The sequence below is a fragment of the Salvia hispanica genome, chromosome 4 (genome assembly GCF_029641045.1).
Source record: "Salvia hispanica isolate PSC_SH4W2 chromosome 4, Shi_PSC_v1, whole genome shotgun sequence".
In the NCBI taxonomy this organism is placed as follows: Eukaryota; Viridiplantae; Streptophyta; class Magnoliopsida; order Lamiales; family Lamiaceae; genus Salvia; species Salvia hispanica.
In genome coordinates this window covers 18,273,776-18,295,239 of record NC_142695.1, presented here as the reverse complement: position 1 = coordinate 18,295,239, position 21,464 = coordinate 18,273,776, and the positions used below count along the sequence as shown (strand labels likewise).

Sequence of the window (21,464 nt, the reverse complement as noted above, 5' to 3'; positions counted from 1 at the left end):
AAGTGTAAAACACTTGAGCCAAATCACAAAATATATCCCCATGCACTAGTTACCAATTATTGAAAGCGGAGAAAATATTATGCAAAAATCATTGTATGCTAGTTTCAAAACATTTGTTTACCAGTTTTCCAGAGAGAGAAGTTCTCTGATTTTTTTGGGGCGATCATTAGAGAAAAGCTAAGTAATTGTCCGTTCATCTTCTTGAAGGTAAGTTCTATTTCTTTTACTAATGATATTTTGGATGAATTTGTATGATTCATACATGCAAACTAAAACTTTTTGTATCAAATTGAAACATACGTGAAACTTTGTGTATTATATGTATAGTGTAATTATCCCTCGAATATCATAATAATAAAACCATTGATCACTCAAAGGATATGATATTAATGAAAAGACATATCACATGTATAATCAACTCAAGTACAAAACAGAAATCGAGTATAATGGTGATATAGAGATCAACATTAAACTGAAATTATTCGACGAATCAAGTAATATAATTTAATTGGCAGGGAGTATCATTTGTTGTTCCAAAATGGATTTCCCACCGATACGTGATTTGGTGAGCTGCGACTCCACATACTCTTCATACTTCATTGCACAATACTTTGCTCGCCTATCTTTCTCCACCAGCGCGGCAGCCGGTCCGATCACCGCCTCCCCTGAGGGACCATTCGCCACCACGATCGAGATTCTATCTTTCTCCTCATTCACCACCGCTCTATGTTTCACACTCTTGCACCTTCCATTGGTGAATATCTATACATACAAAAACAGTATCGATTGCCTAATGAAATTTTTCAATGAAGAATTGAGTGATATATTTCAGTATACCTCAAGTTGGTCAGCTGCGTTGACTAAAATAGCATTCTTAGGAGAATCAGCATTGAACCACTTTCCGTCATGCTCAATTTGAAGACCGGCAACACCGTTATGTATGAGAAAAGTGAACAAACCATGATCCGTATGCGGCGGAATTCCGATGGCTTGGTCCGGCTGAGGGCAACGCGGATAGTAATTTGTGGCAAACAATTGAAAACTCGATTCCATCTTCAATATTTCATCCACGTAACGACGTTGATTCAGTTCTAGGGCTTCGCATATGGCTTCGATTAGCTTCCTAACCAATACTCTTATCATTTGGGTGTATTCCTGCACCACATCCCTACCAACATATATAACACCTTTAATATAAATTCCAAACATTCAATTTTCTATTTTTTGAGATCTACCAAAATTAGTCACTATTTATTTTCGATAACCTTTTCTCAATAATAAAGTGAGTCTCATTTTCATTAACTATATTTGAACCACTTTATAGTTTACCTCAAGAGTTGAGGTTGGTGAGGACAATGGAAGTTGGGATGGACGTAGAGCTTAAGATATTCCCTCCATAATGTAAAGCTTTGGTTTGAAGTGTTGGCGACGTTGAAATTCCCACATTTGATGGGATCTGAAGCACTCTTGGCTTCATACTGCTTCTTCTCCGAATCAGGCAAATTGAAAAATTCTACCATTTTCCTAAACATTTCACTCATCAATCTCTCTGGCACCCCATGATTCACAAGCTGCACAGTACATGCATGTGCGTAAGTTAGAATCTATATAAAGGTGTGATCCGTTGCTAACGTTCTTAAGTTGCCAACTCTGCTAACTCATAAATGCAGTGTATTGAAAATGTCATATAAACTTAGTTGATATTTTAATACACTTCATAGACATTGATATTTAAAATATCAACACAAATTTGTGTTAACATTGCACTATGATGGTATTGATATTTTTAATACTTAGCAATAATATTTTAAGTAATATCAATCTTACTATGAAGAAACCCCAATCCCGACATGCTGTGGCGAGGTCGTGGACAGCGTTGGAGCGTTGATGAGGATCGCAGCCAACAAGGGCTGAGAAATCGATGGTGGGGAGTGAATCAGAAGTGAAAGCGTTGCGGTCATTGGTGAGGTTGAATTTGGAAGGGACGGCTTTCAAAGTGGAAGAATCTGATAATATTTTCAGAGTGGAATCAAATTCAAAGGGCTTAAATGAATCAGACTCGGATGCCATTTCTCTCTTCGCATCTATTATGCATAAGCGTTGGACGTGAAGTAACTATATAGAGAGAGATTGTGAGCTAGCCAGGTAACACATGCCAAGATGTAATTGGGTAGTACATAAATCACATAATGCTGCGTATGTTTTTCAACGCATATTAATGGAATTAGCCAATTAGGTTGTATGTGGGTCTTCGTTTCCTAGCCCTCCAATATTATAAATTTAATATTTCTTCCTCTATCCTTAAAATAGAGATTTTTGATAGTTGATAAATAAGGAAAAATTAAGAAAAATAATTAAAATAGTACTCCTTCCGTCCCTTATTAAGAAATACATTTTTAGGACACAAAATTTAAGGAAAATTGAGTTTTAATAGTAAGAGAAAGAGTAAATAAAGTAAGAGGGGGAATACATCAAGAGAGAATGTAAAAAAGGAAATTAGTGACTTATCTTCGGACATCTAAAAAAAGAATATGAATCACTTAACAAGCGACCTGAGAAGTATTAATAATAGTGGATCCCCCTTATTAGTTGTTTAAGGTGTAGTAAAAAGGTTTCTAAAAATAGTAAATTGAATTAATTTTGTGAGACGTACTACAATAACAAAATAAAAATATTATTTTATGGCACGAAAGGAGTGCAATATTTTAATAGAGTGGTACTTTAGTAGCCCAACATACTACTCCCTCTGTCCTTCATAAATATGAATTTGTAAAGTAACATACTATATTTTTAATAAACAAATTAGTACATTAAGATATAGAAAGAGAAAAGATAGTGAAAATAGTGCTAGTAAATAATTGGATTCACATTATTAGTAATGTTTAGTTGAACTAATTTAGAAAGTTCATAATTTAAAATACAAACTTTTTAGGGATGTGAGAGTATATAATAAAAACTTAATTAGATAATGATTTTTAAGGTTATAATACTCACTCCTTTCTAAAAATAGAAACTATTTTCTTTTTGGTTTAGTTCCCTAAAAATAAAAACTTTCAATTTAAGGAAACTTCTTTCACTCTAATCAGGTGAGATCCATTTTATATTAACACCTTTCTTTCTGTTTCTCTTATTTTACCAATATTACATTAAAACTCTAGTCGTTTCAAAAATTTATATTTTTAGAGGACGGATGGATTAACTTGTTTATTTTAAATAATTGTTAATTTGTTTAAGATGTTTCATTTAACAAATATTCATGAAAATAAAGAGCGAATAACATTTTTTTAATGAAATAACAAATGCTCCAGCTTGCAGCTGCGGATGGCTAAGGTTCTACTCTCAAAATGTTCAATAAAAAAATAAAAAACAGCCAAGACAAAATTAACCAAAATCCTATCCAAAAGGGCAAACACGAAAAAACCAATCCCAAAACCAACAAGAAAAAAAAGAGAAAACTAGCATAGACAACACAACCCCTACGAGAGCCATCACAATTATAATCACATAATTGCATATTTGCATGTCTAATAATTACAATAGTTAATTCTGGTAATATAACCAAATTTTAAAATGGGATATCAGATTCACAACCATAATTTCATTTAAGTTTTGTCAATTTACAGAACTTTTGTTGTTGAAAATTATATTTGCACTTTTGTTAATTATGCTTACATACTGACAATTCCATCATATATTATGTAAGTTTGACAATTTTAATTGGATCGCAATCACATTATTCAACATGGTATATTTTCCCCAAAATATACGGGGGTATTCCTGCACCACATCCTTACCAACATAATCATTAATATAAAATTATCTTTAGCTACCAAATACTCCTACAAATTAACTAGTCGAAACTATAGTTGTACCATGTTCGAAACACGAAATAACCACCAAATTATACCTAATGCATAAAAGTTTAACATTATTTATGAGCAATTACTTATAAATTCGAAACATAATTACAAAATGTGCACATCTTCATTTTTTTTATATTATACTCAAATAACAAACAAGCTCCAATGGTTTAGATGTCTGAAAAAGTCTATCACCAAAAAAAAACCATTAAGGACATTTTTAATGCAATTAAAGACGCTAATTTGTGTTTCTAAATATATCACCAACGCTTCATAAAGCGTCCTTAATGTTGGTGTACGAACTAAAATTAAAGGACACAAATGAAAGCGTCTTAAAAAAATAAAAAAATAAAATTAATTTTTCTTTAATTTAGAAACGTATTCTTTGAATTCTAATTTGTTAATTTTAAATTTTTTCAACGCAAATTATTGCATCTCGATTTTTACGTCCGTAAAAAATATAAGTTTTTTTCAGCGACGTATGATATTTTTTATAAAAACAATAGTTTGAAATTTAAATAAGGAGTAGTATTTATTGAAGTTTAGGAATTTGTTTTAAAGCCTGTCTAGGTTAGGATTTAAATTTTAAATGATGTAACTTTAGTATTTTAAAAAAAAGAACAATACTCTTCTTGGAATTGACTATAATTGATAGTTCACCTACATTTTTGTCCTAAAAAAGTCTCAGTGTTCCAATTTTATCTTGGCACGTTGTTCAAATTGAAAAGCAAGATTTTCAACTAAATGCTACGAAGACTTCAGTATGTTCCTGCCTATATAATCATAGTTTGGTTGAACAACTTGACCAGATTTACTTCTAGATGAAGGATACTTCTAGTAGTACAAAATTTTGCAAAAACGTGGGGTGGGAATTGTGCAATGTTCGAATTAATTAACCTTTCTTTTATACTTCTTTAAAAAGTATCGTTTTTTTGAACATCTAACTTCAAAAGTTTTCCACTTTTTGCCTTTTCTAATTTCGTGTGCATATAATGAATCAAAAAAATAATTAGACAATTAAGAGCATCCATAATGAGGATAAAAAACCCCTCCTGCCACGTCATAAGGACATCCCACTACATAATAGCGGACATCCCCTAGGACAACCCGACGGACAAGCACAATAATAAAAATTCACAAATTAATAATTACGGAATTAAAATTTCGACAAAAATATTGGAAAAATGCAATCATTTTATTTTTAAAAAAACTTACATATTTAAATTTTAAAAAAATACATAGTTAAAAAAAAACCATCCAAAACCAAAAAACGATTCAAACAAAGTACTCCGCTAGCCGATGGTATGATATGTTTTTGTTTTAGGCCTTTATTTCCGACGATAATACATGCGTTAGAGTTTTTAAAAAAATTATATATATAGAGTTTGCAACGAGCCGTATACATGGAGTTTTTTTTAAAAAAGGAAAATCGAGACGTCCGTCGTGGCACCGCAATGGCGGACGGCCGCGGATACCTTACGTCCGCCGGGGACGTCTGTGTTCGCCTCTCCTGACCCAATAGCGGACGTCCCGCGCGGATGCCCGATACTCCGGTCCGACGTCCGCCATCGTGGATGCTCTAAGAAACAAGAACAATGTATATATAGTTAGCAAACTAGGTATTTTTCTCATGAGCTGTTCTCTTATGAGGGCTGGTAAGTGGTAAGTGATATAACCACTAATTAGTTACTTTAATTAACACTTAATTACATAATAAAAGGTTAATTATCATACATTATATTTAATAATTATAAATAAAAGGTTAATTATTACTTTCTCCGTCCCATAAGAATATGCACTCTTTCCTTTTTAGCCTGTCCCATAAGAATATGCATTTTCTAATTTTGAAAAGTTTTTTCTCTCTAATAAGGTGAGACTCATTCTCCGCTAACAATACTTTAATTACTTTTTCTCTCCATCTCTACCTTACTTTACCAATTTTACATTAAATTCTGTGCCACATAAAGTGCATATTCTTTGAGGACGGAGGAAGTATATTTAATACTACTATTTAAATCATTATAATTAATTTTAGTAAATGGGGCCAATTACATAATCAAAGGTTAATTATCATAATTAATATTTAAATATTATAATTAATGCTAGTAAATGGGGCAGGAATCTCTTCCATCCACTACACAATTTCAACTATTTTTTTTCTATGACACACAGGGAGTAAAATATTATACCCAGCCTGTACAATAACTTACAATAATGTAAATTAGTTTTGAATTGTTTGTATATGTAAAAGTCTATATCTATTTTTACTTATTAGAATGAATATTTTGTTTAATTGTTTTTGCTAATATAAGCATAAATTTTAGAATAAATATTATATAATTATGATAAAATAAGATTTGAAGATAACTAATTATAATAGTATAGTTTTGGATCTTATTTGCATCTAAGTTGTATTTCTTATGTTCTTGGGCTCGAGTTTGACAAAATGACATAGATGGAGTCTAATTCAGCCAGCCTATGAATTCAGCTTAGACCCGCTTTGTTAGGCTGATGGGATGAGTCTGGGCCAGGCCGAGCTAGAAACGGACCTATGTAAAAAGTTAGTTGTTGGGCTCATGGGATTGGGCTGTGGCAAATATTAATTAATTTGGTTCATTACATAATTCACGTCACGTCAGCCATGTTATTCCAGCACCTGAGGATCAAAAGGCCTCGGCATAGTACTACTTCCTTACGTTGACGAAATTAAAAAATCTAAAGAAAATTTAAACTTAAAAACCTCAAAAAGTAACCCTCACAATCTTGATTTATTTGATTATATACCAATCATATAATGATCAACGAGGAATAAATAATAGCATGATATTTCCAGAAGCTTCTAGAAGTTTACTAGTCTTGAATCCGAACTCGTTTCAACATAGTTTTCCCATCAAGCTGGCCACTCTGTTGTTCCAATAGATAATCCTTATATTTCATCGCAGCATAGACCGCCACCGCACCGCCTTCGCCTTCCACAAGCCGACGAGCAGGGGCTACCACTGCGTCTAGAGACGGCCCATTTGCCGTCGCAATGGAAATCCTCGCCGTTTTATCGTTCACAACGGCCCTGTGCAATACGCTCTTGTACTTTCCATTGCTAAATATCTATATAAATACGCTTAATTAATTAATGAGCTAGTTGTGACTATTTTTGAGTGAAGAAATAGTGATACTATAAAAATGTATTTGATGGAATATCACTCATTTGTAGGAATGATAATTTTCCACTAGTGGTGGGATGCAAAAAATTCGAGCTATATCTTCTTCTTTTTTTTCAGTCTACTCTAATTTAAGATAAAATTATAATAAGACGTTGATGTGATAATATTTCCCTTTCTTTTCCTAAAAAAGAAGACGTTAACTGAAATTAATGAGATTGTACGTACCTCAAGATGATCGCCGGTGTTGACTAGTATGGAGTTAGGAGGAGGGTTTACATTAAACCATCTTTGGTGATGCTGAATCTGAAGGCCACCGACGTCGTTTTGTATGAGAAGTGTGAAAAGGCCGTGGTCGGAATGTGGCAGGATCCCCATTGCCGCTTCTGGATTAGGGCAGCGTGGATAGTAATTTGCGACGAAAATTTGTAACGATGACCTCAATTCCAATTCCGTCTCCATTTCCGTTTCCTCCAACCCTAGGCTTTGTGATATAGCTTTCGACAATTTCGATACAACATCACGGCTTCGTTCACAATATTCCGGTAGCAATTGTCTACATATGCATTTTATGTACAAGAATAAATTTTAATAAAGTAGTACAAAGTATTATACTTATCTCTGACCTTCCTTTAATTTCCTTGTTTTCGTGCCTTAAAATTATTTTTCATGGTATGATATAGTATAAATTTGATAGGCATTATCCAACCAAATGTATAGATGAGTAGTTGTTATATAAATATTCATTAGTGTACAAAATAGGTCAATCAACATAGCGTGTCCATGTTATTTTGTGCATTATCTTCTTTGCCCCACTTCAAAATATTAATCCCGACAAACATAACCGGATGCTGTCGATGTTACTATCCAAACACCAAAAAGAAAAATCATTAAGTGTAGGCCGCACCAGTCGCTTTCTTTTCTTCTAGTGTGATCCAATTCTTGTCATTGTTACATTTCCTTCTCTATTGATAAATAAATGGCGCTAAACAAAGTTGAAGGAAAAAATTAATGTAATTATGCACATTTAATTAGATCCGTCAACCTAATGTCCTATTCTTTTAGTAATTATGCACACACAAATCACTTAATTATAACCGTCAATATTACCTTCGATATTGTCATTATTGGACCTACCTCATATAATAATAATAATAATAATAATAATAATAATAATAATAATAATAATAATAATAATAATATTATTATTATTATTATTATTATTATTATTGTGGAATATATATTTCATTAATGATGCATAGCTAAATCGAAACAGTTGGTTTAGTTTTAAATCTTTTAAATTAGTAGAACTATAAAATTATTCCCAAAGAAAGTAGTAAATAATTTGTGAATTAGTTTACCTTAGAGATTGGGGTTTGTGAGGAGAGGCGAAGTGAGGATGCACAAAAACCTTCAAAAAATCCCTCCAACAAAAGACGTTGTCAGTTGCAGCATTAAAGCTGGTGCCGTACCTAATCGGGCTCAATACATTTTCGGGTTCGAATTCCGGTTTCTCCGCTTCGGACAGATTGAAAAATTCAGCCGCGGCTTCAAGCACGCCCTGCCTCAACTCTTCCGGCATGCCATGATTTACCAGCTAATTAAACCCAAAATACAAATGAAAATTGATTAAAAAGAAGAAACAAATTTATATGTGTTTGTTTTAGATGAAGAAGGGGAACTAATTACGATGAAGAAGCCCCAATCTTGACAAGCTTGGTCGAGATCATGGATGGCTTCGGCCTTGTGATGAGGGTTGTGAGAGGTGAGAAGCGAAAAATCGATAACCGGAATTGAAGCTTCGACTTCAGTTTCAGCAGGATCGGTGTGGTAGATGTAATTGGATGGGATAGAAGAGAGATTGGGTGATTCTGCAAGATGTTTCACGCAACTAATGCTTCGTGTTGCTGCCATCTTTCAGCTGTAGAGAGATCAGTTTGTATACATTAATTTCTATTAATGTAAGTATGATGGAGTAGTATTTAATTGTAGACTGGTAAATTTGATGCAGTCATGTCACCTAGAATTTTCCAATATAGTACTCCCTCCATCCGCCATTAGGAGTCTTATTCTATGGCGGCACGAATTTTAAGAAATATTAAGAAAAGTGGGTGGAAAAAAGTTAGTAGAATGGATGTCTCACTTATATATATTACTTTTAAATGAAATGTGAGTGAAATAAGTTAGTGGAAGGTGGGACCCTAATACTATTTATGGTTAAAGTGAACCAGTGAACCAAGACTCCTAGTCGTGGACGGACTAAAATAGAAAAATGAGACTCCTGTTCACGGACGGAGGGAGTATGTCATGTACAACTTTCGAGTTTCGACTACTCTTATCATCTTTATATTTAAATAAATGGTCTAGAATCGGTCTCTCACTATTTTCAGAATTTATTTTTTTATTTTTAATCTCTAAATGAACATATGTCATTTTGTCTGAGAGTGTATTATTCCGTGATATTTTTGTTTGATCATATTGTCTATGAGGCGTTTTTTACTGCTGAATTGGGTCCATATTTATCTTTAACTTATTCTCTACTAAGTTTGGGTCCATATTTGTTTTAACTTATTCTCTACTGAGTTTATGAGTTGGGAGTAGTACATAATTAAAATTTTAATAACATTCTTTTAAAATAAAAACTAAATACTTAACATTTTTCAAAATAAAAACTAAGAATAAATATTATTTTGTAGATTTTTTAATATAATGACATTCATTCATCGCTACAATTTATTAATATCACTTTTAATTATCTTAATGTATAGAAATAGTATAATTGTCTATAAGTTAAACTAAGGTAATTACGATATATCCTGGAGTTATGGAATAAATTCATCAATACATATATTGATATTAAGTGTAACATAGACTAATAAGTACTATACATGTATAAAATTTTTGAATAGAGTGAACTATAAAAATGGTCTTGGGTTTATCTAATCCATAGTTCCTGGACTTTAAAAATATCGCCAGTAGTCCCTGGACTAAGAGTTTATCTCGAAATTGGTCCTTTTGGCTTTTTTTTGTACGAAAACACCCTTTGATATTATTTTGGGGGATTTGGGCAATTTGGTCTTTTTACACTTTTAACATTTTAAATCTGATATTATTTCAGCTATGTACTAACTTTGATATTATTTCAAATTTATCATCCTTTTTCCCTTTTGTCATCCTTCACTTTGTTTTTTTATTTCAATATTAGATTTAATTTTACAAAATTTTAAATTTTAATTTTTAAATATCAATAAATTTTTTTAATTATAAAAATTATTAGATAGCAAAAATTAATAGTTATAATCAATATTTGATAGTGTATAGTACTATGTAACCAATAAGGTATGACAACGCCTTAGTTTTAATCAATATTTAATACAGTAGCTTTAATCATAAATAGATTATATAACACAATTTATTCTGAAATAAATATGCATCTAATGTAAGACTAATATAATTTTCGTTTATTAATTTGAAAACAATCAAAATTTACTAGAAAATTTCAACAAAAATACTCCTATATAAAATTTTTAGTAGGATCAAATTTTTAGTCAACTTCATAATATTTAATCACAAGCAATTATAACAACCGAACGGAGGCTAAATAGAATAACTCTTATTTTTCCATCATGATTAATATTATTTTCTGTACTTCTTCAATTCAATTGAATATTATATTAAATAACAAAAATTAATAGTTTTAATCAATATTTATAGTGTCCATGAATTAATAGTTTTCATTAAAAAAACTTATTTATATTTAAAATCTAAATAGTAAATTTAATTTTAAAAAATTAAATCTAATATTGAAAAAAAAAACAAATTCAGTGAAGGATAACAAGATGGAAGAAGAATTATAATTTTGAATAATATCAAAGTTAGTACATAACTAAGATAATATCAAATTTAAAATGTAAAAGTGTAAAAAGACCAAATTGCCCAAACCCCCCAAAATAATATCAAAGGGTATTTTTGTACCAAAAAAAACCAAAAGGACCAATTTCGAGATAAACCCTTAGTCCAGGGACTACTGGCGATATTTTTAAAGTCCAGGGACTATGGGCGAGATAAACCCATAGACAAGGGACCATTTTTGTAGTTCACTCTTTTAAATATTGGTGGACCAATTATGTTTTGGACTTGTATATTAATTAATGATTATATTGGGCTGGCTCTAATCTGATTAATATCTAAGCCCAAGTTTTTTAGTAACCCAGCCCAATTTGTTAGTTGCCTCGTTACTTACCTGCTTTGCCCGATGGCCTTCACGTAGCAGCTGCACGCAGATCACACTCCTTAGCCGTTGAATCTAGGGTGTGTTTGTTAAGTGAGAACCGACTCCTCACTTCCCTCATTTTGTTCATTTTAGACGCTCTCTCTCTCTCTCTCTCTGAACTTGCTTTGTTTTCTCTCTAACTTTCCTGCGAATCTAGCCGGTGAGTCCCTTCAAGATTTTGTTCCTACCGATGATTCTCAGTTTCTAAGAGATCTATCGGTATAGTTTGAGTGTTAGGCAACTTCTTCGGTTTCCTTCTCAAACCCTAGGGTTTGGTCTTCTTCTGTGACCGATCTCTTGTGCTTGGAGGTGTTGTATGAGAGATCCTTGTGTGTGAGCCTGTGTTCTGAGAGACTTGTGTGGACTTGTGCTCTTCCGCAAGGACAAGCTCAAAGGTCCCATCATTCTATTATTTAATTTAAATACTTCAATTACTAAAAACATTTCTACAATATAAAAATGCATTAACAATACGCGAAATACTATTACAAATTACTAAAATTTAAAAATTACATAATTAAAAATCCTAAAATTGAGGTTGAAAGAGTTGTTTGGTGTAGTGTGATTTTTTGTGTTGAAATGAAGGTATTTATAGATGAAAGTGTGAAAATTTGGGATAAAAATAACGAAAAAATAAATTAAAAGTGTGGAAAAAATGGATATATTTGATTAGGAAGTGGGAAAATATTGTTTTTATTAAATCTAAAATTTTCATATTTTTTTCGAATTAAAAAATATATAAATAAATGATAAACCAACGGCCAATCAAAGCATGCCACGTCGCTGCTCGTGCTCTTGCCGTTGACACGGCTGTGCTCTTCGCTAAGAGCAGGTTCGTGCCGTTGACAAGAGCACAACGATGAGCAGGTACTCGCCATGCCGACGGCAAAAGCACGTGCTCTTGCCGTCGAGCACCGATGTGAATGCGCTCATATGTAGTCTATTAAACATATACTCATTAATTCTATATCATCTATTTTATTATACAATTTTAGTTACAAATATTTTCTCATGAATATATGCAAATATGATTTCGTTAGAATTATTATTATAACATATTTAATTTTAGATATATTTTGTGAAAAAAATAGTTTAAATTATACTCCCTCCGTCCCGGCTAAGATGACACATTGCTTAGCCGGCACGGGATTTTAGGAGTTATTGGTTAAAGTGTTTAATTGGAGAGAGAAAAGGTGGGTATAAGTATTATAGTAGAGAGATAAAGAAAGATGAATATTTTAATAGGAGTGAGAAAAAGTGGTTGAGTGTATTAATTGGAGAGAGAAAGTTACCAAAAAAGGAAATGTGTCATCTTAGTTGGGACAAACTAAAAAGGAAAACGTGTCATCTTAAGCGGGACGGAGGGAGTAGTACAATATATAATGTTTTACTATATTTCAGGAGAGAGAAAGTGATTTACATAACTAGTTAGTTAGTAATAAATTAAAGTTATGAAACTATCCCATAACTAAATTGGAGTAAAATTAATCTAGTTACTTAAAATCTACTACCACATGACTGTCACCATATATTTGTATGGATGCGTTATATTGCTAACTATTTAAGTTGATAACTCTGTTAATTCATCAATGCAGTGTATTAAAAATGTCAACATGGTGACATTAAAATGTCAACACATAATATCAACACATTATATTGAAGTTCAACAAAATCATGTGTTGATATTTTAATATCATCTTATTGACATTTTTAATGCATTGCGTTGATAAGTTAGCAACTTAAGAAAGTTAGCAATTGGTCACACCCCTATTTGTATTAGAATATTTTAAAAGTTCATTCGGTATTGTGAAATGGTGTAATTAACATATTCATTTGTGTATAACTGTAGGAAGATGATCCAAACAAGGATGCATCTAAATTCAGAAATGCAGCCCAAATCTTAGCCTTAGGATTCGGTGATCTAATGGTCAATAATTAATCAAAAATACAGAAGGTAATTATTAATCAGTTTTAAGTCATTTCATGAAATTTGGATTTGATATCATTTTTGGATTATTTTAGTTCATCCCATATTGAAATGGCCTAAAATTAAATTAACAATGACCTACAATGCCCTACGTATGATTTTGTTCTGCATTTATGTATTAAGATCTAGTTTTCCACGGATAAAAAATTATACATATGTACTTATATTTTTATGATTAAAAAATAATTGATTTAATTTAGTGACATTATTGCCGTTCATCATGTTTGCAAAACTTACCTGCAACAATTGTGCGAGATATTCCAATCTAATAAGTATAAACAAATTATTGTAGTACGAATTTTGAAAAGTCACAACATTATATCTTCCTCTCAAAAAAAGAAACAATTTCTTGCATAAATAACTGTTAGAAGATATTGCACAAAATCAGGAATTGATATGGGAGAATATTTCACATTTATTTAGTGTAATCTAGGTTTACCATGTATAGAATATCCTAGGCTATATAATCATGTAAACTCTACATTGTTGATATATTGAACAAGAATGAACCATTCTACCGACCCTTTTATTTCTAACATGGCCTCAGAGCAGATCGATCTTGGCTCAGAAAACCTTCATCACAGCCAATAATACCTTTTTTCTCGACCCTTTTTTCCGACCAAATCAAGCCCAGAAAACAGTTCCTACAACCAAAAATGTTAGATACAGAGGACACAAAAGCCGATCCAAAACAAATAATAAGCCTGAGGAATAACAAAAGTATCACTTCAAATTGAATGGCAGAAACTACCCCCTTTGGTCTCGGTTGATCAAAGTTAAGATTAGAGGCCGATGAGCCTACTCATACATCAAGAACGAGCCCCCAGAGCTTGGAAGCAAAGGGTTCGATGTGTGGGAGGAGAACGACTTGGTGGTGTTCTCGTGGATCGTCGATAATATTGAAAACGACATCATCGCCGATTTCGCACACCACCAAACATCCAAAGCGCTGTGGGACAGCTTAATGGTGACTTTCGAGAGCAAAGCAGATCGATACCTCATCTACGATCTGGAAGAACAAGCAATAAAAATTAGACAAGGGAACCTTGACCTAGAAACGTATTACTGAAAGATTCACGGGTTGTGGATCAACATCGATTGGTGCCACAAGCAACCGATTGACTGCTGCGACAAAGGAATCAACCAATTCCGCGCACACTCAAGCGACAAGCGGTTGATCAAGTTCTTGACAGGATTGAATTAGGAGAATGATTCAGTTCGAAGGGAGATATTGAAGGAGGAACCCCCCCCCCCCCTCTCCCCCCCATCAGTGGAGGCTGCCTACGGTATGGTGAAGAAAGAGGTGGCTCGACGTCACATCATGCCACCGACGTCTCCATCACCTACCGGAGAAGCCATCGGAGGAACCGATTCATCATTTGGGGGGAAGATCGGACATGGTTTCGCTGCCCAAAGCCAACGACCGTCAAATCGAGGAGGTCCACCACCACCACGCTCCGCCGCTACCAGCCGGCCATCCGGAAATCGCCCAAATACGTCGAAACTATGGTGCTCTCATTGTGGGAAGCAAAAGCACACATGGGAGACTTGCTTTAAGCGATTGGGCTACCCAGAATGGTGGGAGGAACGACAAAAGACGAGATCGACTCAAGCCCAGGCAAGGCTAGCCGTCGGAGTGAGCGGCGAAGGAGTTTCACGGAGAAACGATGGGGAGACTACTGGACAGGGGACCGGAGTCCGATCGGAGGGTCAGCCGACCGGCGTGACCGGCGGCAACGTGCGAGGAACGGGCATTTTTGCAGAGAGAACAGAATCGAGAGACAGCGTCGCCCAAGGAGGTATAGGGTTTGGGTTAAAACCAAACCCTAATTATAAGATTTGTTATTATGCAATTGACCCCATCTAGAATTCGAAATATTATAAGAAGCCCCATTCCATGTTATTTAGGACCCCAGGCTTTGATAAATCTGCAATTGAACCCCAAACGTCCCAGAAATTACAAATTTACCCGAATTTTGTGTCTAAAAATCAGTTTGCACCCTTAATTTCCGCTGCATACCATGTTCAAGATTTATCTAATAGAGATTCAAAGGGTTGGATTTTTTACTGTGGGGCAACTGATACCATGACACCTGATAGAAATGATTTTCTTGATTTTAGTGAGATTCCAAAGTCATATATTAAAACTGCGGGCGGGGATTTGATTAATGTTATGGGATCTGTAACGATTGAGATTTCCCCTACCCTCCGTCTTAAAAATTGTCTATATGTTCCTAGTTTATCTCAGAGGCTGATGTCTATTAGTCATGTGACTAAGGAATTAAACTGTACACTACTGATGCATCCCGACTTTTGTATCTTACAGGATATTAAAACGAGGAGGATTCTTAGGCGTGGCACTGAGAAGCAGGGACTCTACTATGTGGACGAGATAGCTCAACATGGTAGTGTAATGCTGGCTCACGAATCCACGAAGCAGGAAACTTGGCTTTGGCACCGAAGACTAGGACACCCCTCTCCTGGTTACTTTAAATTACTTTATCCAAACCTTTCAATTCCTTCTGATTTTTCTTGTGAAACTTATGTTTTGGCCAAGAGCCACAGACAATCATTTAAACCTACAAATACTCGTATGAAATCCATGTTTTCTTTAGTGCATTCTGATGTATGGGGCCCTGCACCAGTTATTGGGGGAAATGATTTTCGATATTTTGTGATTTTTGTGGATGATTGCACTAGAATGACTTGGATTTATTTTTTTGAAACATAAATCTGAAGTCTTTGATAAATTTGCTACCTTTCTTAAACTGATACAAACACAATTTCATACCACTATCAAAACCCTTAGGTCAGATAATGGGAGGGAATTTGTTAACAGCCCTATGAACCAATTTTGCAAAGACAACGGTGTGATCCATCAAACCTCCTGTGCCTATACACCCGAACAAAATGGAGTAGCTGAACGAAAGAATAGGACCATTCTAGAAATGACTCGGGCCCTTATAATTGAATCCAAAGTTCCCAAATTTTTCTGGCCAGAAGCCATTGCCACATCAATCTACCTCCTCAACCGCCTACCAACCAAAGTCCTCCACATGAAAACTCCCCTCGATATACTATCCAAACAAGCCAAAATTCCAGACCATATGAACCTTTTACCCAAGGTATTTGGGTGTACCGTATATATTCATATCCCAAAACATGAGAGAAACAAACTATCACCCTGTGCGACCAAATGTGTATTTGTAGGGTATGGGGTGAACCAGAAAGGATATAGATGCTTTGACCCCGAAACCAAGAAAATCACCACCACCATGAACTGTAATTTTTTAGAAACCGAATTCTTTTACCACACCCATCTTAATAGTCAGGGGGAGAGTGTTCCAGATAGTTCTATGGACTACCTAAGTTGGGTGGTGCCATTGCCAACTTCCCAAATTGAGGAACCACCAGGACCAGTTGTCACTACCGCCGAGCAGGTCTCTTCACAAGAGTCATCTCATCCGCCCATGTGATCCCCCTCCGACGATATCCGAGGTAATCCCTGAACCAACACTTGAAATTCCAGTTATTTCTGACCCTGTTGATATAGAGCTCCACGAGGAGAATAACACTGTTGACGAAGATACCGGGAGGTTTATACTTCCTTATCGAATTACAAGGGGAATTCCACCGAAAAGATACTCCCCCGAGAAGATTGGGAGGAAAAACCAGTATGGAGTAGAGAATTTTGTGCAAGGAAATCTCACCAAGATGGCACGAGCTTTTGAGGCTGCACTATACGAAGAAGAAGAGATCTCACAATCAGCCGAAGAAGCTATGAAACATAAGAAATGGAGGGAAGCCATGCTAACTGAGATGAAGGCACTTATGAAGAACAATACATGGGTGAAAGGGAAGTTGCCTAATGGAGTAAAAACAGTTGGGTGCAGATGGGTGCTCACGATAAAGAGAAGGCCAGACGGTACAATTGAGAGGTATAAAGCGCGACTTGTGGCAAAGGGGTACACTCAAACCTATAGGGTAGACTATGCTGAAACCTTTTCCCCAGTTGCCAAGATTAACACTGTAAGAGTGTTGTTCTCGATCGCAGCAAACAAAGATTGGCCACTTCATCAGTTTGATGTAACTAATGCTTTCCTACAAGGGGAATTACCAAAACCTGTGTATATGGAACCACCACCTGGGTTCACCGAAGAGTTTCATAGAGGAGAAGTTTGTCAACTCAAGAAGATGTTATACGGGTTAAAACAATCTTTGAGGGCGTGGTTTGGGAGGTTTACAGAGGTTATGAAGAAGTATGGATATGAACAGAGTAATTCAGATCACACTCTATTCCTCAAGAAGAAGGAAGGCAAGATCACGTGCCTAATTATTTATGTAGATGACATGATCATTACAGGAGATGATGAGGAAGAAATGACACAACAAAGAAAGAACTTATTCCAGGAAATTGAGATGAAGGATCTAGGCCTCCTCGAGTATTTCTTATGAATTGAAGTACTGAGATCAAAGAGGGGGATCTTCATGAACCAGAGGAAGTATATACTCGATCTATTGGCAGAAATTGGGATGCTAGATTGCAAACCCGCAGATACCCCTATGGTGCAAAATCACGAACTACAAATTAAGGAAGATGGAGAACCGACCGACAGGGGGAAATACCAAAGGCTTGTTGGAAAGCTGATCTACCTCTCTCATACAAGACCATACATTGCATACGCAGTAGGAGTGGTGAGTCAGTTCATGCATGCGCCACAAGGAGAGCACTGGGAGGCAGTGCTAAGAATTGTGCGATACTTGAAGGGAACAACCGAGCATGGGCTCATGTTTGAGAAACACGGACACATGGAGATACATGGTTTTACTGATGCTGACTGGGCAGGAAATCCGAATGATAGGAAATTAACCGTAGGATACTTTGCCTTTGTTGGAGGGAATCTTGTAACGTGGAGGAGCAAGAAACAGAAAGTAGGAGCACTTTCAAGTGCGGAGGCAGAGTTCAGAGGAATTAAAAGCGGATTAACAGAGATATTATGGCTATGGAGGTTGATGACGGAGTTGAATCTCCGCTCTACGCTACCTTGTCGATTATTCTGTGACAACAAGGCAGCCATTAGTATTTCTGAAAACCCGGTGCAACATGACAGAACCAAACATGTGGAAGTAGACCGACATTTCATAAAGGAGAATTTGGAGGCTAAGGTGGTGGAGATACCCTATGTCAAGTCCGAAGATCAACTGATAGACATCTTAACAAAGGCGGTGAATTCGAAGTCGTTTCGAGAAGTACTTGGCAAGCTAAGTATCAGCAATCTCGTTACATAGCTTGAGGGGGAGTGTTAGAAGATATTGCACAAAATCAGGAATTGATATGGGAGAATATTTCACATTTATTTAGTGTAATCTAGGTTTATCATGTATAGAATATCCTAGGCTATATAATCATGTGAACTCTACATTGTTGATATATTGAATAAGAATGAACCATTCTACCGACCCTTTTATTTCTAACAATAACAATGGTAAAGAAAAATTAAAAAAAAAAAGCTACACATAAATATATAATGCACCAATCCTCTCAATAGAAAAATAAAACACACAATTTTATTACGCACTTCATCCATCTTGACCTCGTCTAATTCATTAGGTACGTAAATGTTTAGAGCAATCGTCCATAATTTATTAATTAAGTCGATATCCTTTGCTCATCGAGAATTGATATGCCATTGAAAGTGCGGCTGAGCTGAGACTCCACATATTCTTGATACTTCATTGACCGATACAAAGCGCCGCCGTCCCTTTCCACCAGCGGAGCCGCCGGCCCCACCACCACATCTTTCCCCGGACCGTTCCCCACCGCGATCGACAGCCTCTCCCTGTCCTTGTTCACCACCGCTCTGTGCCGCGAGCTCTTACATCTCCCGTTGCTAAATATCTGCCCCAATTAAACAATGTACGTATATCAATATTAGTACGTACTTATAAATTCAAGAGTAAAGATCAATTTTGGTCCTAAACATATGACTAAAATACGAATTTGGTCCAAAATATTCACTTTTTGAAAAATAGGTTCACAATAGATGATATGCAGTATCTAGATTGAGGGGCAAAAAATAAGTAATTATTTTTTCATGTAGTAACTTTATTAATTTTGACCTTGTCAAGCTAGGTAGTTACCTCAAGGTGGTCACCAACATTGACAATCATAGAATTGGGGGGAGGATTGACTTCAAACCAGTGGGATTGGCGCTCGATTTGCAAGCCAGCTAGTCCGTTGTGGATGAGCAATATCGTAAAGAGGCCCGGATCGTTATGTGGTGGCAGCCCTATTGTTTGATCTGGCTGAGGGCATGGTGGATAGAAATTTCCTCCAAATTTTTGAAAACTTGAATCCAGCTCCAAAGCTTTCTCTACGTAGTGACGGTCAAGCTCCATGGATTCTGCTACTGCTCCCACCAGTTCTCGTGCCATTTTCCGGGTTCTTTCAGTATATTCCACCAGAATTTCCCTGCATGCCAAGAACTAGATGATTAAAAAAAATGGTCTCAGATAAACCAAAATGAGATATCATCCTAAACTCAATTTGTGACACACTATTAATAGACATTTAAGTTGATATACTTTTACTTTATATTTTCAATATAAGATGGCTCCTATAAATATCTCAATATATACCATGATCATATAGACTTAAATAAGTAAATATATGTGAAGCGGATCAAATGAGTATTATGTACTAATAATAGTTATTCATGCTTCTTATATACTCCCTCCGTCCCCTATTAGGAGTCACTCTTTGACCGGGCACGGGTTTTAAGAAATGTAAAGAAAAGTTGGTTGAAAAAGTTAGTGGAATGTGGGACCCATTTTTTTATATTGGTTTTATAATAAAATGTGAGTGAATTGAGTTAGTGGAATGTGTGACCTACTTACTATTTATGGTAAAAATGAAGTGTGACTCTTAATTGAGGACGGACTGAAATGGAAAAGTGTGACTCTTAATGGGGGACGGAGGGAGTATTTTTTATACCCTTCATTATTGCAGTTATTTTATAGATTCAATGCATGCTAAGCTTGTAATTTGTGCATAGGTAAGGTTTTTATTTTATGTGTAACTCTCTAGATACATATATTAACATGTCATGCATCACAACATTATATTACAAGGAAAGATGAAAGTTTGTGAGGTACCTTAAGGGTTGGGGTTTGGTGGGGCAGTGGAAATCGGGGTGCACGTAGAGCTTGAGGAAATCTCTCCACAAAGTGAAGGTTTCATTGGAAGTACTCTTCAAGTTGAAATTTCCACAAGCGATCGGAGATGAAGTGCTTTTCGCCTCGTACTGCTTTTTCTCGTCGTCCGGCAACCTGAAAAATTCTCTCACCGTTGCAAACATTGATTCAATCAACTCCTCCGGTACCCCATGATTCACCAGCTGCACTCACAAACCATATTGGTTAATGCATGTCTTATATTTAAAACTTCATATATTAAGTTCCATCTTATAATCAAGGGTTGGACATTTTTGCTAACAAGGCCAAGGTCGTAGGTTTGAGTCTATTATTGGTTCAAATTCAATATTACAGTTACTAAAGAAAAAATTAAAAGAGTGAGATTTACTTACGACGAAGAAACCCCAATCCGCACATGCTTCAGCAAGTTCAGCGACAGCTTTGGAGCGTTGGTGGGGATCGGAGGAGGTGAGGGCAGAGTAATCAATGACGGGAAGTGACTCACAGCTCGAAGCCCTTGTGTCGTTGGTGTCTCCGAGATTATATTTGTTAGGGAGAGCTTTCAGATTGTCGGAAGCATCTACCAAGGATTGGACCGATTCGTTGAACTCAAAGGGCTGATGGCGACGAGTATCATCAGCTGAGGAGTTTGCAGAAACTGCAGTTGGTGCCATATATGTTTTTGAAGTTTAGGGTTTACTAAATTGATTAATCAGTTACTCTCAGCTTATAGTAGGTAGGTAGTTCATTGATCATGAGTTAATCAACATATATATAGGAAGAGGGTGGCTTATTGCATTCATTGAATGAGAATTTCAACAATGAAAAGCTTGTAATTTTGTTGAAATTGATCATGTTTAACTGTTGTAATTAATTAAAAATTCCATTTGAAAGAGTCATGGTCGATATACGGTAAAGTTTTTGGTTGAACGTTACCACAGCAAATAACATATACTTCATATATGGGTCAAAATCAATGTGCTAGAGTCTAT

The 21,464-nt window shown here is 35.3% G+C and overlaps 3 protein-coding genes and 1 pseudogene across 3 annotated transcripts; 1 reads left to right on the top strand and 3 right to left on the bottom strand.

Moving 5' to 3' along the window:
- Window positions 1-367: 367 nt before the first annotated feature.
- Window positions 368-2,131, bottom strand: LOC125196939 (2-oxoglutarate-dependent dioxygenase 19-like). Its single transcript, XM_048095605.2, has 4 exons — window positions 1,828-2,131; window positions 1,330-1,571; window positions 838-1,168; window positions 368-762 (listed from the first exon to the last, which is right to left on the bottom strand). The coding sequence occupies exons 1-4, from the start codon at window positions 2,068-2,070 to the stop codon at window positions 505-507; spliced, it is 1,074 nt and encodes a 357-aa protein (XP_047951562.1). The 5' UTR covers window positions 2,071-2,131; the 3' UTR covers window positions 368-504.
- A 4,478-nt stretch (window positions 2,132-6,609) lies between these two features.
- Window positions 6,610-9,016, bottom strand: LOC125192788 (2-oxoglutarate-dependent dioxygenase 19-like). Its single transcript, XM_048090439.2, has 4 exons — window positions 8,708-9,016; window positions 8,380-8,615; window positions 7,247-7,574; window positions 6,610-6,965 (listed from the first exon to the last, which is right to left on the bottom strand). The coding sequence occupies exons 1-4, from the start codon at window positions 8,930-8,932 to the stop codon at window positions 6,711-6,713; spliced, it is 1,044 nt and encodes a 347-aa protein (XP_047946396.1). The 5' UTR covers window positions 8,933-9,016; the 3' UTR covers window positions 6,610-6,710.
- Window positions 9,017-17,841: 8,825 nt separating this feature from the next.
- Window positions 17,842-18,567, top strand: LOC148927403 (secreted RxLR effector protein 161 pseudogene; annotated as a pseudogene).
- A 180-nt stretch (window positions 18,568-18,747) lies between these two features.
- Window positions 18,748-21,180, bottom strand: LOC125191927 (2-oxoglutarate-dependent dioxygenase 19-like). The gene is made up of 4 exons (XM_048089362.2): window positions 20,865-21,180; window positions 20,434-20,675; window positions 19,420-19,750; window positions 18,748-19,177 (listed from the first exon to the last, which is right to left on the bottom strand). Exons 1-4 carry the CDS (start codon window positions 21,144-21,146, stop codon window positions 18,929-18,931), a joined length of 1,104 nt encoding a protein of 367 aa, XP_047945319.1. The 5' UTR covers window positions 21,147-21,180; the 3' UTR covers window positions 18,748-18,928.
- Window positions 21,181-21,464: the final 284 nt, after the last annotated feature.